Genomic DNA, 17450 nt, shown 5'->3' with positions numbered 1-17450 from the left:
TGTGTGGAATCATACATTGCCCAATCTGTAAAGGGCCTTTGAAATGCAGAGGCGCTGAAGTGGTTCAAGAAGTGCCACACGAGTGTTATATTCAGCCTTCGGCTGAAGATGAACATTCAGAGAAATATGTGTTTTATGATAGAGACTAATCAGAAATCGGGTTCCTTTGCCTATTTTTGTATCTACCGTGACTTTCAAGGGTGAAAAGTGGTCGGCAGAGGGGCCCAATTGTGCACTACTCTTTCTAAAACACTTCAGAAAACCCTAGTACAGAAACTTCACATTTATAGCTTTCAATTCTAGAGCCTATCTTCTTTTGAACCCCCTGATACAACAAGGCGTTGCACCCAGTGTCAGAGCGCAAGGTAGTAAAATCCTGTGTTTTGTAGACCCCGCCTTCAACCAGAGATACATTGACAGTTTAAGTTTCTTACCCATGAGATTGGCTCAAATGCCAGAGGCCTTGGGTTTTGAAAACTCTGTGGAAGGTTGGTTTCCTCATTTCTTCACATCTGAGGAGAATCTACATTATATTGGATCTTATCCCAGCCCCGAAATGTACGGGTGTGATCAAATGTCTCCCAAAGAGCGAGAGAGATTCATGATAGTATGGTATGAGACAATATGTCATAACACATTTTGATTTCCATAAAGAGATTGAGTCATACTGTGACAATGTGGTTATACTTCGTGAAGGATGCCTCAAATTCAGAGAAGTGGTAATCAAAGATGCAGGCATTGACCCCTGGAGTTGTCCCACTATTTCATCGGCATGTATGAAAACCAATCGTATACACTTTTTACCTCCAGCATCTATAGCTATTCCATTGCCCGACAACTACTGACGCCAATTCAAGTCATACTCTAGCTGGTCCATTCAATAGTTGGAGTACTTGGCCCAGGATAAAAAAAAACATTTTTATTCAACATGCTTTGAATAGAGGGGAGAAGACTGTTGGGCCATATCACGTAGATGGATACACAGATTGACGGTGTTGAGACAGTGTTTGAGTACAACGGGTATTTCTTCCACGGTTGTAAATCTTGCTTTGTGCCCCAGGCCATGTGTTTCTTAACCCAAAATACTTTTGGGGATATGTACCAGGAGTTCCAAGACAAATTGGAATCTTTACAGGCTACTTATGGGTTGAAAGTGAATGTGATGTGGGAGCATGAGTGGACCGAACTCAAAAAGTCTAATCCTCATTTTCGAGCTTTCCTTTCCAGCTTTGACACGTCAGAACACTAGGAACCCCGACAGGCCTTGTATGGAAGTCGTACCAATGCTTTGACATTATGGTATGTAGCGCAACCCGACGAGACAATAGGACATGTAGATTTTACATCCCTTTATCCTCATGTGATGAGTTCCTCTTGCTATCCTATGGGTCATCCTGAAATGATTCACTGTGACTTTGACTTACCCCAAAACTATTTTGGTCTGATTAAAGCAACGGTTTACCCTCCCCAGGGTTTGTTTCTGCCAGTGTTGCCTTAAGGGACCTCAAGAAACACTTTTCTTTCCCCTTTGTCGCACCTACAGTAAAAACAACAACCAGGAAAAGTCTTGTGATCAAGAAAGAGCCCTGACGGGTGTCCGTTGAATTCTCTAAGGCTCTAGAGAAGGGGTATCGTGTGGCCAAAATCTTTGAAGTGTGGAACTTTTCCAGGAAATCAGACACTCACTTTTTTTTTTTTTTTTAAAGAGTACATCAAGACCTTCTTGAGATGCAGGATACCCTGATGCCATTTGCTTGCATCAGTCACAGATCACGAGCGCAAAGACAAATACATTCAGGACTATCACGACCGAGAAGGTATACCTGACAGAATAGAGGTCAACAAAACCAAAATAAATCTGTCAATTGTATTTAAACTCGCTTTGGGGCAAACTATCCCAGAGAAGCAATATGCTAACAATGTCGATCATTAAAGACCCCAAAGAATTTTTGGAATTTGTTTTTTTTTCGGACCAATACGAAATTTCACATTTTTCATTCTTGAGTCAAGACATTGCCCTGGTGCAATGGAGACAAGAAGTGGGTTCTACCCCCGGGTAATGTAAATGTGTTTCTTGCAGCATTTACCACGGCCTATGGTCGACATGAACTGTACACGCTCATGGAACAGTTGCAGAGGCGTGTTCTTTATCATGACTCAGGCTCTGTGGTCTATGTAAGCAAACCAGGTGATTGGAACCCCCCTCTTAGCAACTATCTGAGTGGTTTAACGAGTGAACTCGAAGATGGGGACCATATCACAGAGTGGTCCTCCTGTGGTCCCAAAATATATGCTTTTAGGACTAAAGACAATCATGTAGTGTTGAAAGCCAAAGGCTTTTAAAAAAAACTATGAAAATGCCCCGTGTGTAAACTTGGAGTAAATCACATGCATGGTCGAGGGGTTCATAAACGACCGGAATAGTGAATTGGAAATTTTGAACTCCTACAAAAAGATTGTTAGGGATAAAAAGGTTTTCCATCTAACAAAATTGGTGACTGGTTTAATGCTACATTTGGAAATGCGATGGGAAAAGTTATGTTGACTTTGTTTTTATTGTTTACTCCTATACTTGTAGGAGGTTTGGTAATTTTGGTTACTGTTTATATTTTTAAGAAAATGACTAACTGCTCTTGAACATGCTGGAATGATGATGTTGGTTGAAGCTGATACAAATTGTGCTGAAGATGATACTGGTGCATTTCTGGTTTCTCTTAATCCCATTTGTTTATTCAACTCGTGTGGTTCTTCCCAGGACTCATGAGGAATGGGAGTATAGACAGACTCACCCCACCAGCAATCCAGGAACCTCAGGAGTTGTTTCTCCCTTTAGCAGGCCATCCCTGGGATCAAATGGATCCAGGGGATTTGCCTAATCTATTTGAATTCAGAGGAGAATATTAGGATTGAAGCTGTGAGACTAATTTGTCTCAAAGGGGGAAATGTCAGGGGTTCACCTAGGGGTCATGATAGGGGCTGTTTGATGTATTATAATAAATGATTATGCTTACAGTGCCTTGCAAAAGTATTCGGCCCCCTTGAACTTTGCGACCTTTTGCCACATTTCAGGCTTCAAACATAAAGATATAAAACTGTATTTTTTGTGAAGAATCAACAACAAGTGGGACACAATCATGAAGTGGAACGACATTATTGGATATTTCAAACTTTTTTAACAAATCAAAAATAATTTTGCACGCCCAATTTTTCAGTTTTTGATTTGTTAAAAAAGTTTGAAATATCCAATAAATGTCGTTCCACTTCATGATTGTGTCCCACTTGTTGTTGATTCTTCACAAAAAAATACAGTTTTATATCTTTATGTTTGAAGCCTGAAATGTGGCAAAAGGTCGCAAAGTTCAAGGGGGCCGAATACTTTCGCAAGGCACTGTATTGAAGCAACATCTCAAGACATCTGTCAGGAAGTTAAAGCTTGGTCGCAAATGGGTCTTCCAAATGGAAAATGAACCCTAGCATGCTTCCAAAGTTGTGGCAAAATGGCTTAAGGACAACAAAGTCAAGGTATTGGAGTGGCCATCACAAAGCACTGACCTCAATCCAATATAACATTTGTGGGCAGAACTGAAAAAGCTTGCGATAGCAAGTTTCCTACAAACCTGACTCCATTACACCAGCTCTGTCAGGAGGAATGGGCCAAAATTCACCCAACTTATTGTGGGAAGCTTGTGGAAGGCTACCCGAAACATTTGACCCAAGTTAAACAATTTAAAGGCAATGCTACCAAATACTAATTGAGTGTATGTAAACCTCTGACCCACTGGGAATGTGATGAAAGAAATTAAAGCTGAAATAAATCATTCTCTCTACTATTATTCTGACATTTCACATTCTTAATATAAGGTGGTGATCCTAACTGACCTAAAACAGGGAATTTTTACTTGGATTAAATGTCAGGAATTGTCAACTGAGTTTATATGTATTTGGCTAAGGTGTATGTAAACTTCCGACTTCAACTGTATATACTTAGTAACTGTCTATTTACCATCACAAACCGATGCTGGCACTAAGAGCGCACTCAATGAGCTGTATAAGGCCATAAGCAAACAAGAAAATGCTCATCCAGAGGACTCCTAGTGGCTGGTGATTTAATGCAGGAAAACGGAAATCTGTTTCAATCCATTTTTACCAGCATGTGACGTGCATCTAGAGGAAAAAATAAACTCTAGATCACCTTTACTCTACAAAGCTCTCCCTCGCCCTCCATTTGGCAAATCTGACCATAACTCTGCTTACAAGCAAAAACTCAAAGTGATGCGCTCAAACCTGAAGTGGTCTGATGAAGCGGATGCTAAGCTACAGGACTGTTTCACTAGCACAGGCTGGAATATGTTCCAGAATTCATCCGATGGCATTGAGGAGTAAACCACATCGGTCACCGGCTTCATTAATAAGTGCATTGATATGGATTACAGTCAACATCTGCACAGAGCTAAAGGCTAGAGCTGCCGCTTTCAAGGAGCGGGACACTAATCTGGGCACTTATAAGAAATCCCCCTACACCCTCTGATGAACCATCAAACAGGCAAAGCTTCAGTACAGGACTAAGATCGAATCCTACTACACCGGCTCTGACGCTCATTGGATGTGGCAGGGCTTGCAAACTATCACAGATTACAAAGGGAAACCCAGCCGAGAGCTGCCCAGTGAAGTGAGCTAAATGCTTCTATGCTCGTTTTGATGAAAGCAACACTGAATCATCCATGACAGCACCAGCTGTTCTGGATGACTGTGTGATCACGCTCTCCATAGCCAATGTGAGTAAGACCTTTTAAAACAGGTTAACATTCACAAGGTCGGGCCTCCCGGGTGGCGCTGTGGTTAAGGGCGCTGTACTGCAGCGCCAGCTGTGCCATCAGAGTCCCTGGGTTCGTGCCCAGGCTCTGTCGTAACCGGCCGCGACCGGGAGGTCCGTGGGGCGACGCACAATTGGCCTAGCGTCGTCCGGGTTAGGGAGGGCTTGGTCGGTAGGGATGTCCTTGTCTCATCGCGCACCAGCGACTCCTGTGGCGGGCCGGGCGCAGTGCGCGCTAACCAAGGTTGCCAGGTGCACAGTATTTCCTCCGACACATTGGTGCGGCTGGCTTCCGGGTTGGATGCGCGCTGTGTTAAGAAGCAGTGCGGCTGGTTGGGTTGTGTATCGGAGGACGCATGACTTTCAACCTTCGTCTCTCCCGAGCCCGTACGGAAGTTGTAGCGATGAGACAAGATAGTAGCTACTACAACAATTGGATACCACGAAATTGGGGAGAAAAAGGGGTAAAAATTCCAAAAAATTAAAAAAAACATTCACAAGGTCACATGGCCAGATGGATTACCAGGACGTGTACTCAGAACATGCACTGACCAGCTGGCAAGTGTCTTCACTTGCATTTTCAACCTCTCCCTGACCCAGTCTGTCATACCTATATGTTTTAAGCAGACCACCCTGTGCCAAAGAAAGCCGAGGTAACCTGCCTAAGTGACTACCGCCCCGTGGCACTCACATCTGTAGCCATGAAATACTTTGAAAAGGTGGGCATGGCTCACATTAACACCATCATCCCAGAAACCCTAAACCCACTCCAATTCCTCATACAAGCCCAACAGATCCACAAATGACGCAATCTCTATTGCACTCCACACTGCCCTTTCTCACCTGGACAAAAGGAACACCTACGTGAGAATGCTGTTCAACACCATTGCCCTTAAAGCTCATCACTAAGCTAAGGACCCTGGGACTGAACACCTCCCTCTGCAACTGGATCCTGGACTTCCTGATGGGCCGACCCCAGGAGGTGAGGGTAGGCAACTACACATCCGCCATGCTTACCCTCAACACGGGGGCCCCTGTTTGCCCACGACTGCGTGGCCAGGCACAACTGTGGTAGGACTGATCACCAAAAATGATGAGACAGCTAATAGGAGGGGGTCAGAGACCTGGCAGTGTGGTGCCATAGACTACAGGAAAAGTTGGGCCGAGCATGCCCCCTTTCACATCGACGGGGCTGTAGTGGAGCGGGTCGAGACTTTCAAGTTCCTTGGTGTCCATATCACTAAGGACCTATCATGGTCCAAACACACCAAAACAGTTGTGAAGAGGGCACAACAATATGGCTGAAAAGATTTGGCATGGGGTCCTCAGATCCTCAAAAAGTTCTACAGCTGCTCCATCGAGAGCATCCTGACTGGTTGCATCACCACTTGATATGGCAACTGCTTCTATACTAGGCGGTGTCAGAGGAAGGCCCTAAAAACTGTCAAAGACTTCAGCCACCCAAGTCATAGACTGTTCTCTCTGCTAACACACTGCAAGTGGTACCAGAGCGCCAAGTCTGGGACCAAAAGGCTTCTTAACATCTTCTATCCCCAATCCATAAGACTGCAGAACAGTTAATCAAATGGCTACCTGGACTATTTGCAATGACCCCATTATTTTATTATTTATTCATATTTTTTTGCACTGACTCTCTTGCACAGGCTTGATGTACACTCACAGGACTCTAATCACACACTCACACATACTACACTGACAATCCAACACACACACAAACACACACACTCATGTATATTGACGCCACATGCACACACATTCACATTCCTTCACATACTGTACGCTGCTGCTACTCTCTGTCTATTATCTATGCATAGTAACTTTAACTCTACCTACATGTACATATGATCTAAAATACCTCGACTAACCCGTACGTACCCCTGCACATTGACTTGGTACCTCTCATATAAAGCATCGTTATTTTAATTTTATTCTGTTACTATTTTTCCTTTAGTTTATTTAACACATTTTCCTATTTACTTTTTTGAAACTCTGCATTGTTGGTAAAGGGCTTGCAAGTAAGCATTTCACGGTAAGGTCAACATCTGTTGTATTGGGCGCATTTGACAAATACATTGGATTTGACACCTTGAATCCATGCCCACAAAGAATTCCGGATGTTCTCAAGGCAAAGGAGGGTCCGACCCGGTACTAGATGAGTGTACCTAATAAACTGTCCACTGAGTGTAACATCTTTTGAATGAGTTATCGACATTGCAATGGTTTGAAACGTGGGCTTTTATTTTGAAGGTTTTAATTATTACTATACGAAAGTGATGTCATTATTTGTGCTCCTGGTAGTAGGTGAGCACGAATGATTTATGTATAATTGGTGCGCACCCAAACAAGCCAGTCCAACATGGCGTCGTTGTCTTCACCTCTACGCCTTTGCCGGGGGATCCTGAGGGAGATACGAGCGATTAAAGGACCGGAATACAAACAATCTTTGGCATACAATTATGTTTTAGACCAATTCCGTAAAAACCAGGTAAGTTATGTTGATGAGTAAATGAGGTTAGCTAGCTACAACTTTAATGAAACCACGACATCTATCCACCATGGTAACGTAAGCTAATGTAGCTAACTTAGCTAGATTTCCGTGGTTAAAAATGTGTTCGCGACCCCAACCACAATTTAGCCATCCTGGAACGGGTTATCTTCAAGAATAAGCTGCATTGGTGACTTTGTTATGGGACTAATTTGCTGAATTACAGCGATAAACTAACGTTATCCAATGGCAGCACCGGGTTAGTATCATTGGCCCTAACGTTACTAGTAACTTGGCTGGCTAACCAAGCCAAGGTGACCGTCACGAGCCTGTGTCTTAACGTTAACATTAGTGATACTTTTCCTCCTATGCACTATTATTAGGCCTAGATATTGCAGAACTACCGGCATGAAATTCATAAATAACCATTGTCAATGTTCAGTTGCTGCAGCAGTGCAGAAATGTACAGTGATTCTCAACAGCAGACGCTTTAGAGAGCTTTGGGGTACCTGAAAAGGCAGGATAACAACTAGGTAACAAATTGAAAATAACAGCAGGCCAAAATATTTCACATTTAATTTAGCGATGCACCGATATGAAATTTTTGGCCCATTATCCGATATTTTCCTTGCCAAAAGAAAACGATACAGAGAACTGATATTTAAAATGTTTGCGCCATTTTAAGCATTCCAGTACAGTTAAATAGTTAAAACACACACATGGACGCGGTGGTCTAAGGCACTGCATCTCAGTGCAAGAGGTGTCATTACAGTCCCTGGTTTGAATCCAGGCTGTATCACATCCGGACGTGATTGGGAGTCCCATAGGGCGGCACACAATTGGCCCAGCGTCGTCCAGGATAGGCCATCATTGTAAATAAGAATTTGTTCTTAACTGGCTTGCCTAATTAAATAAAGGTTACACACACACTGACCAAAAAGTTATTTTGTTGGCATTTACGTGTGTCCCCATTACCAGTCAAACATAATCAAAACCTATTTCTTTCACTTACTTGCTGTGCTGTTTCATGGTTCATTTGTTCAGTCGTTTCATTCTCAACCAGGATTTCTATGGAACGCGTGTCAAAAAATTATACACGTCAAATAGCACTATTTGACCAATCAGGACCTGAATTTGTCTGCACGTCACATAATAATTGAACATATTCATACATTTTTTAACGTAGTTATTACACGTTATTACACATTGATTACACTATCACTCGTATTTCATATGTCACAACGACTCATCGATGCTATGATGCTGGTAAAGTTGTCTCGCACACCTACAGTGCTGGTCATAAAAAAAAAAGCTAGCTAGCTCATGAATGCAAACAATGTTCTTCCCCAAAAACATAGCAAAACGAGATCTGTTTCATCATCTAAAATAACCATAATTTATAAGACAGTTCTTATTTGATTAATGGTGGTTGAACCCATCTATGTGAAGCTAGCCACGATAAGGATTGAGCCACAATAGTGGACTTTGCGGTTAGCCTTCAAAATAAAAGTATGTCATTGACAATGATGTAAATTAATACAAATAGTATAATTATGCCATACTTTAATTTTGAAGGCAAACCGCTAATTCCACTATTGTGCCTAATCCTTATTGTGGCTAGCTACACAACACATAACCCAGCAGTTGAGACTCACTAGCCAGATGAAGCTAGCTGGCTGCTTATAACGTTAGCCTTGGGCAACAGGGTTAACTTCTTGACGCTACCCATCCCTTAAGCGGGATAATTGTCATCAGCAACCGCTGAATAGCATAACGCCACAGTCAAATAATATTGCAAAAAAATATTCATATTCATGAAATCACAAGTGCAATATTGCAAAACACAGTTTAGCCTTTTGTTAATCCACCTGTCATCTCAGATTTTGAAATTATGCTTTCCAGCGAAAGCAATCCAAGCGTTTGTAAGTTTTATCAATCGCATGACAAAACATTAAGTACACTTAGCATCCGGTAACTTGGTCACAAATCAGAAAAGCAATCAAATTAATCGTTTACCTTTGATCTTCGGATGTTTTCACTCACGAGACTCCCAGTTACACAACAAATGTTCCTTTTGTTCCATAAAGATTATTTTTATATCCAAAATACCTCTGTTTGTTTGTCGCGTTATGTTCAGAAATCCACAGGAAAGAGCGGTCACGACAACGCAGACGAAAATTCCAAATAATATCCATAATGTCCACAAACATGGCAATACTAAAGTGCCTATAAGAACATCCAATAGTCAAAGGTTAATGAAATACAAATGGTATAGAGGGAAATAGTCCTATAATAACTACAACCTAAAACTTCTTACCTGGGAATATTGTTAAAAGGAACCACCAGCTTTCAAATGTTCTCATGTTCTATGCAAGGAACTGAAATGTTAGCTTTCTTACATAGCACATATTGCACTTTTACGTTCTTCTCCAACACTTTGTTTTTGCATTATTTAAACCAAATTTAACATGTTTCATTATCTACTTGAGGCTAAATTTATTTTATTGATGTATTATATTAAGTTAAAATAAGTGTTAATTCACTATTGTTGTAATTGTCATTATTACAAATACATTTTCAAATTTTTTTTAAAATCGGTATCGGCATTGAAAAATCATAATCGGTCGACCTCTACTTCTTACGGCTGAAATCACGTTAAAACTTCTTGTGACTAGCAATCCCGGATCCGGGAGCGTAATCATAGCCTCAAACGAATTAGCATAACGCAGCAGACATAAATACCCCTAGAAAATTGTCCTATTCATGAAAATCACAAATTAAATATATTGAGACACAGCTTAGCCTTTTGTTAATCACACTGTCATTTCAGATTTTCAAAAGATGCGTTACAGCCAACGCTAGACAAGCATTTGTGTAAGTTTATCATGGCATAATGCTATGCTAGGCTCTGCTGGCAGCAGGCAACATTTTCACGAAAATAAGAAAAGCAATCAAATTAAATCATTTACCTTTGAAGAACTTCAGATGTTTTCACTCAGGAGACTCCCAGTTAGATAGCAAATGTTCCTTTTTTCAAAAAATATTATTTTTGTAGGCGAAATAGCTCCCGTTTGTTCATCATGCTTGGCTGAGAAATCGACCGGAAAATGCTATCACTACAACGCTGAACTTTTTTCCAAATTAGCTCCATAATATCGACAGAAACATGGCAAACGTTGTTTAGAATCAATCCTCAAGGTGTTTTTAACATATATATCCGTCGAGGCAATTGGTTTCTCATAAGCAGCGATTGGAAAAATGGCTACCTCAGTATTTTACGCAAGATTTTCTGCGGGAGACATCAGGTGACCACTTGCTAAATGTGGTCCCTTACGGCTATTCTTCAACAGAAATGCGTAAAAAGACGTCACAATGCTGTAGACACCTTGGGGAATACATAGAAAACGTAAGCTCATTCGTAGCTCATTCGCAGCCATATAAGGAGTCATTGGAATGAGGCGGTTTGAAAAAATGCGGCACTTCCTGTTTGGATTTTTATCTGGGTTTCGCCTGTAACATCAGTTCTGTTGCACTCACAGACAATATCTTTGCACTTTTGGAAACGTCAGTGTTTTCTATCCAAAGCTGTCAATTATATGCATAATCGAGCATCTTTTCGTGGCAAAATATCTTGTTTAAAACGGGAACGTTTTTCATCCAAAAATTAAAATATCACCCCCTAGTCGTAAAAGGTGCAGGGTGCCAAATTCAAACAACTGAAATCTCATAATTAAAATTCCTCAAACATACAAGTATTATACACAATTTTAAAGATAAACTTGTTGTTAATCCCACCACAGTCTCCGATTTCAAAAAGGCTTTACGACGAAAGCATACCATGCGATTATGTTAGGTCAGCGCCTAGTCACAAAAAACAGCCATTTTCCAGCCAAAGAAAGGAGTCACAAAAAGCAGAAATAGAGAGAGAATTAGTCACTAACCTTTGATGATCTTCATCAGATGGCACTCATAGGACTTCATGTTACACAATACATGTATGTTTTGATCGATAAAGTTTTTATATCCAAAAATCTCAGTTTACATTGGCGCGTAATGTTTTGCCTGCAAAACATCCTGTGATTTTGCAGAGAGCCACATCAATTTACAGGAATACTCATCATAAATGTTGATAAAAGATACAAGTGTTATGCATAGAATTAAAGATATATTTCTCCTTAATGCAACCGCTGTGTCAGATTTCAAAAAAGATTTACGGCAAAAGCACACCATGTGGTAAAGTCCATTTATGTCCAAATACCTCCTTTGTGTTTGCGATTTTTTTGCAACCGTGGGCCTGGGAAAAAATATTAGATTGGCTTGTTATATCAATCATAGCATTCCTTTCTTCTTGGCAACTGTGTTACCAACCATTCAAACTCATAAACTTAACAAATGTAGGCTTCATTCAAACAATGGCCAAGAATACTCAGCAAAGTGGTAAGGCCATAGCCCAACCATGAGATGGGACACGATCCTCTCTTCATGTAGTAGACTATATATTTACCCTGACCCCAACGACTACATCTTCTTTAGTTAGTAGATGTGATGTAGTATACAACGTAAAGTTAGCCATTTTTTCCCAATAAATGTAATTTCTCATGCTTTGTGAACAACAGGTCAGTTTCCAACAATGTAGAGAGAAAGATGATTTTTTTTTGAAAATGCAAATTACATTTTGACACGAGAAATAAATACACTGTGAATAAAAATAATAACATGGCTATATACAGGAAGTAGTACCAGCGAGTTGATGTGCAGGAGTAAGAGGTAATTGAGGTAGCTTGCATATAGGTAGGGGTAAAGTGACTAAGCAATACGATGGGTAATAGGCAGTAGCATCAGCTATGTGGAGAGTATGAAAGTCTGGTTCTAGTGTCAGTGTGTGTTGGGATGTAAGTGTGTGTGGGTAGAGTCCAGTGTGTGCATCGTCGGTGTAAGAGAGTTGGTGCAAAGGAGGGTCAATGCAGGTAATCCGGCTTGCCATTTGATTAGCTATTTAGCAGTGATAGGTTTGGATTTCTGAACTTTAAATGTTATTAATCATTAGTTGTAGTAAAGACCGGAGGGGTGCCATAGCAGAAGGGCTACACCAGATGTTAATGGTTATCTGTAGGAAGAAAGTATATAGTGGGTGCAATTAAGCTTGGAATGTACTGAGTGTAGGGAAAGCGATCACATGGTAGGCATTGATAAGGGGAGAGAGCCATGGATTAGTGATGAAGAGGGTCGGGGTCGAGGTCAGGTCACGTTACGGGAGAAAGAAAAGTTTCTGGCCCGTATCACTTAGTTTCCTGCCTAGCAATAAAGATGCAATGTTTGTTCAGATGTGTAGGAGGAGACTCAGCGTAAGAGGGCGTCAGGGTAGCGGTAGGGTAGTGGTTATAGCGTTGGACTAGTAACTGAAAATTTCGAATCCCCGAGCTGACGAGGTACAAATCTGTCGTTCTGCCCCTGAACAGGCAGTTAACCCACTGTTCCTAGGCCGTCATTGAAAATAAGAATTTGTTCTTAACTGACTTGCCTAGTTAAATAAAGGTAAAATAAAAAGAGGAAGGGTTAAATATCAGTGCTTGTGTATGCAATGCCTTTGTCTAATGCAGCTGTATTGATCCTCTGGGAAGAATAAACTTGGTTTGAGCTTTCATGGTGTCCGTTTACTCTGTGAATTAGAACCTAACAGCAATCTTATGGCTTGGCAGTAGAAGCTGTTCAGGATCCTGTTGATTCCAGACTCTGTTATCATATAGTTATCATATGTATATTTGAAGTACTCAAAAATATACAGTGTCCAACATCTGCTCCCCGGGCGCCGATGACATCGATTAAGGCAGCCTCCCGCACCTCTGATTCAGTGGTTGGGTTAAATGCGGGAGACGCACAAATGAACGCATTCAACTGAAATGTAACTGACTAGGTATCCCCTTCTTTAGAAAGTCTACACCTCCTTCAACTTTGTTCACATTTTACTGCTTAAAATTCATTCTAACAATGGATAAAATATTTTTTTTCTACAGATCTAACAACCTATTCCTCATTTTAAAATTGAAAGAATTAAAAAAAACAGGGGGTTGGACAAGTCTCCAACCTCCTGTGTTAATACTTGGTGGAATCACCTTGGGCAGCTGTGAATCATTTGGAATAAGATTCTACCGACTGTTTTCAACTCTTTGGGTTACATGCACTCAGTTGCTAGTTTTTTAGGTACACCACCCTGTTCAAGAAAATGGTTATCCCCCTAGAGACAGTGAGTCACGTGGCCATGGGTTGCTATATAAAGCAGGCAGACAGGCATCACAGCATTCATTTTAATGTTTGATTGAACGTTAGAATTGGCAAAACGAGTGACCTAAGCTACTTTGAGCATGCTATAATCGTCGGTGCCAAGCACACCTGTTCCAGTAATTCAGAAGCGACTGGCCTCCTGGGCTTTTCACGCATGACAGTGTCTAGGGTTTACAGAGAATGGAGCGACAAACATCCAGTCTGCGGCAGTCCTGTGGGCAAAAACAGCTTGATGATGAGAGGCTGAAGGAAAATGGCAAGAATCGTGCAAGCTAACATGTGGGCCACAAACGGGAAAATAACGGCACAGTACAACAGTGGTGTGCAGAACGGCATTTCGGAACTCGCAACAGATCTACACAACAGATCTACACAACATACTCCTCATTTTCACAGATGGGCTATTGCAGCAGACATCCACACCGGGTTCTACTCCTATCAGCTTAAAACAAGAAGAAGCGGCTCCAGTGGGCACGTGATCACCAACACTGGACAATTGAGGAGTGGTAAAACATTACCTGGTTCAACTAATCCCGGTTCCTGTTGCGTCACAAGTGTAACCATCTCTATTTTCAAGTATTGTGGTGGCAACATCATGTTATGGGTATGCTTGTCACCGGCAGGGACTGAGAAGTTTTAGGATCAAAAGACATATGAAAGGAGCACAGCCCAGGCAAAAAGCTACAGAAAAACCCACCTCAGTCTTCTGAAAACCTAACCCTGGAGTAGAGTTTTATTTTTCAGTGGGACAAATAAACATTTTAATGCAAAAGACACCAGAATGGCTTTCAAAAGTGGTTGATGTTCCTGAATGGTCCAGTCTCAGTCCTGACTTGTCTCTGATTTTAGATATTTTTTTTTTATTAAAAAAATAAGCATATTTAAGATTTTAAATATTGCTGTCCAGCAATGATTCACAACAAAATTTACTGAGCTTGATAAATGTTGTTTTAAAAACTATGGCTATGCAGTATTTTTACCTTAAGAGTTGTGCAAAGTTGGTAGAGTCTTAATGAAAGTTATTCACAGCTGTAATGGTTGCCAAAGATGCTTCCACCAATATTAAACCTCTTAGTGCGGAGATCCCGCTAGCGGGATCAAATTCGACAACATCCGGTGAAATCAGAGTGCGCCAAATACAAAATCGTAATATTAAACATTCATGAAAATACAAGTGTCATACATGATTCTTTAGCTTAGAATCTTGGTAATTGAACTGCGTTGTCAGATTTCAAAAAGGCTTTATGGCGAAAGTATTGCATTCGATTGTCTGAGAACCCCGCCTCACGTTAGCATATTTTCCAAACCAGCACAGGCATCACGAAATAGCAAATAGCGATAAAATAAATCACTTTTGAAGATCTTCCTCTGTTTGCAATCCCAAGGGTCCCAGCTACACAATGAATGGTCATTTTGTTCGATAAAGTTCTTCTTTATATCCCAAAAACGCAGTTTAGTTGGCGCCATTGAATTCAATAATCCAGTCCTTCAACATACATACAAAGGATTCCAAAACGTTACCAGCAAAGTTTGTCCAAATGATGTTTTTATTAATCCTCAGGTTGTCTAATATCTAAATAAACAATATTTCAGACGGAGATTGCCATGTTCAATGGCAAAGGAAAAGAACGAAGAGCACACCCGCGTTCATGGCACAAAAATACTACTTTTGCCCTGGCGCTCAACTTCGAAAGACTACAAATACTTCATTTTTCAAAAAAAAACAAGCCTAAAACCTTTTTATAAAGAATGTTGACATCTACTGGAAGCCATAGGAACTGCAATCTGGGAGGTGGAAATTAGATCTTTCAATAGCATTGCATTGGAAGTCATTCGGAGCTCCAAAAACACATTTTCCGGATTGATTTTCCCCGGGTTTTCGCCTGCTATATCAGTTCTGTTATACTCACAGACATTTAGTTTTCTATCCAATTCTACCAATTATTTGCATATCCTAGCTTCTGAGCCTGAGTAACATGCGGTTTACTTTGGGTAAGTCAGACAGGTGGAAATTCAGGAAACTAGCCTTACTCGCAGAGGTTAACTCTGGGGTGTGAAGACACACAATCAAAATATCTTGTATTTGTTTATTAATTTGGAAAGTGTCCTATACATTTCTTTCACTTTGAAATTGTACAGTATTGTAAAAGGGATTAAATACATTTTTTTTAAAAAACATCCCTTTTTAGATGTTATTTTAAGGCAGCAAAATGTGAAGACAAGGGGGGTGTTTACATTCACTCGGCACTTTATATTTCTTTAGTAAATGTATTTATTTGCAAGTGTAATTGCTGCATAAATTCACCTTCAAGATGGCGACGTTAGTCCTATGTTAGTGTCATTGTTATGCATGGTTTATACATGCTTTTTATCTTAATTCTGCCCATTTTTTTATTTTATTTTTTTAGATCACTGGGGAGAGATATTGTCGTGCTCAGGAGGAGGCCCTCCATGCTTCGCACAGCTACCTCTGTCTGCTCACCTCCACCCGGCAACACATTGCTCTCTACGACATGTACCATGGGAAAGGGCAGCGTGACACAGAGGAGATGGCAGGAATTGTGGGGCTCAGGCTGCCCACCCAGCCTGGAGGGAAGGGCTGGGAGAAGTGAGAGAAGGGATGGGAGAAGACTCTCGTACAACATCAGAGGGTTGTAAATCATCACGCTGGACCTAATGCTATTTTGATCTTTCACAAAACAGAGGAAGAGATGAAGGCTGCAACGAACAAGGACTGTGAATTGTGATTATACAAGGGAGGATCAAAGCTATTAGAAATATGTGATTCCCAGCTTTCCCCACCACTCCTCACTTTGTCTGTCTTGAGACGATGGCTGTAATTTAAAATCTTTGTAAATACAATGGGACAAATTCTGCCAATTAAAGTATTAATCACTTTTATCGGGTCACCATGACATCGCACTTTTCTTGCAATGTGTATGCTGCTAATTATCTGCTAATAAAACATAACCAATTAAATAATGATATCCCTTTTAACCTCAATTCAGTAAGGTTTACTTGGAGCAACGTATGATGTTCAGGTAAAGCACTAATACTCGGCAGATAAAACCGATGATAACGAACTCAGTCCTATGTATATTTTAAAGGACATCAGGCAATTTAAAATTCCTGGTTAATTAAAATATTAAGCATTACAAAGAGGGTATGATAAATCAGATGGATGGATCATTGCGTGGCCTTTGATATTTTACATGTTTTGTTCTTCACTACCCTTTGGCCAGTGGTTTAAACAGTGTGAAGACCAGCCAACAGTGAAATGAAGGAAAGGTCTTAGATAATGCTAGGGCATGCAACATAAGAGAAGTATAACAATATGCTTTATTTTGTCTCATGTGGGCGTTTTATAAGGGTATTACCAGCACAATGGAAAACAGCAGATAGGAGTTGTATTGCTTTGTACTGGCAGATTAATTTGTTTCATTGTGTCCATGGCAACTGGCATTTCTACCAACCACTACATTTTTCTCTGCAGTCTTTTGCCATTTTTTTTTATAGAGTAACATGTATTAGCTTCTGGGAACTGTTTTTTCGTTCTTTGCCCTTTGCTATGTTTTCATCCTGGATTATTGTTAAAAAAAGAAAGCCTCGTCGTTAACTGTGCCCCTATTGGACTTCATTCTCTTCTATTCATCCCCTTTTCTTAGTTAAATCTATGTATCTGCGTAACTCTCCCCATTCCATTTGTTACACGGTGACTAAGATTGTCTTCTGTGTGGGTTGAAATAGATTGACCCTAGAGCTAAGCAGCACACTGTGACACATCGGGACAAGAAATATGCTTGCACATGCGCGGCAGCACCCACCGTCCACATGCATGCAGTGGGAATG

At 40.8% G+C, this 17450-nt stretch overlaps 1 protein-coding gene across 1 annotated transcript; it reads left to right on the top strand.

Moving 5' to 3' along the window:
* The first annotated feature begins 7090 nt into the window (after positions 1 to 7090).
* fmc1 (formation of mitochondrial complex V assembly factor 1 homolog) lies at positions 7091 to 16580 on the top strand. Its single transcript, XM_021558074.3, has 2 exons — positions 7091 to 7319; positions 16010 to 16580. Exons 1-2 carry the CDS (start codon positions 7191 to 7193, stop codon positions 16211 to 16213), a joined length of 333 nt encoding a protein of 110 aa, XP_021413749.1. The 5' UTR covers positions 7091 to 7190; the 3' UTR covers positions 16214 to 16580.
* Positions 16581 to 17450: the final 870 nt, after the last annotated feature.

The sequence above is a fragment of the Oncorhynchus mykiss genome, chromosome 13, assembly GCF_057628025.1.
Source record: "Oncorhynchus mykiss isolate SJ-2025 chromosome 13, ASM5762802v1, whole genome shotgun sequence".
Lineage (NCBI taxonomy): Eukaryota > Metazoa > Chordata > Actinopteri > Salmoniformes > Salmonidae > Oncorhynchus > Oncorhynchus mykiss.
Note: the sequence above shows the minus strand (reverse complement) of the source record. Positions and strands in the feature narration are given on the sequence as shown.

Coding starts and splice junctions, on each gene's coding strand:
- fmc1 (XM_021558074.3), top strand. CDS start 7,191: ATGGCGTCGTTGTCTTCACCTCTACGCCTTTGCCGGGGGATCCTGAGG. Junction 7,320..16,009: donor ACCAATTCCGTAAAAACCAG/GTAAGTTATGTT, acceptor TTATTTTTTTAG/ATCACTGGGGAGAGATATTG.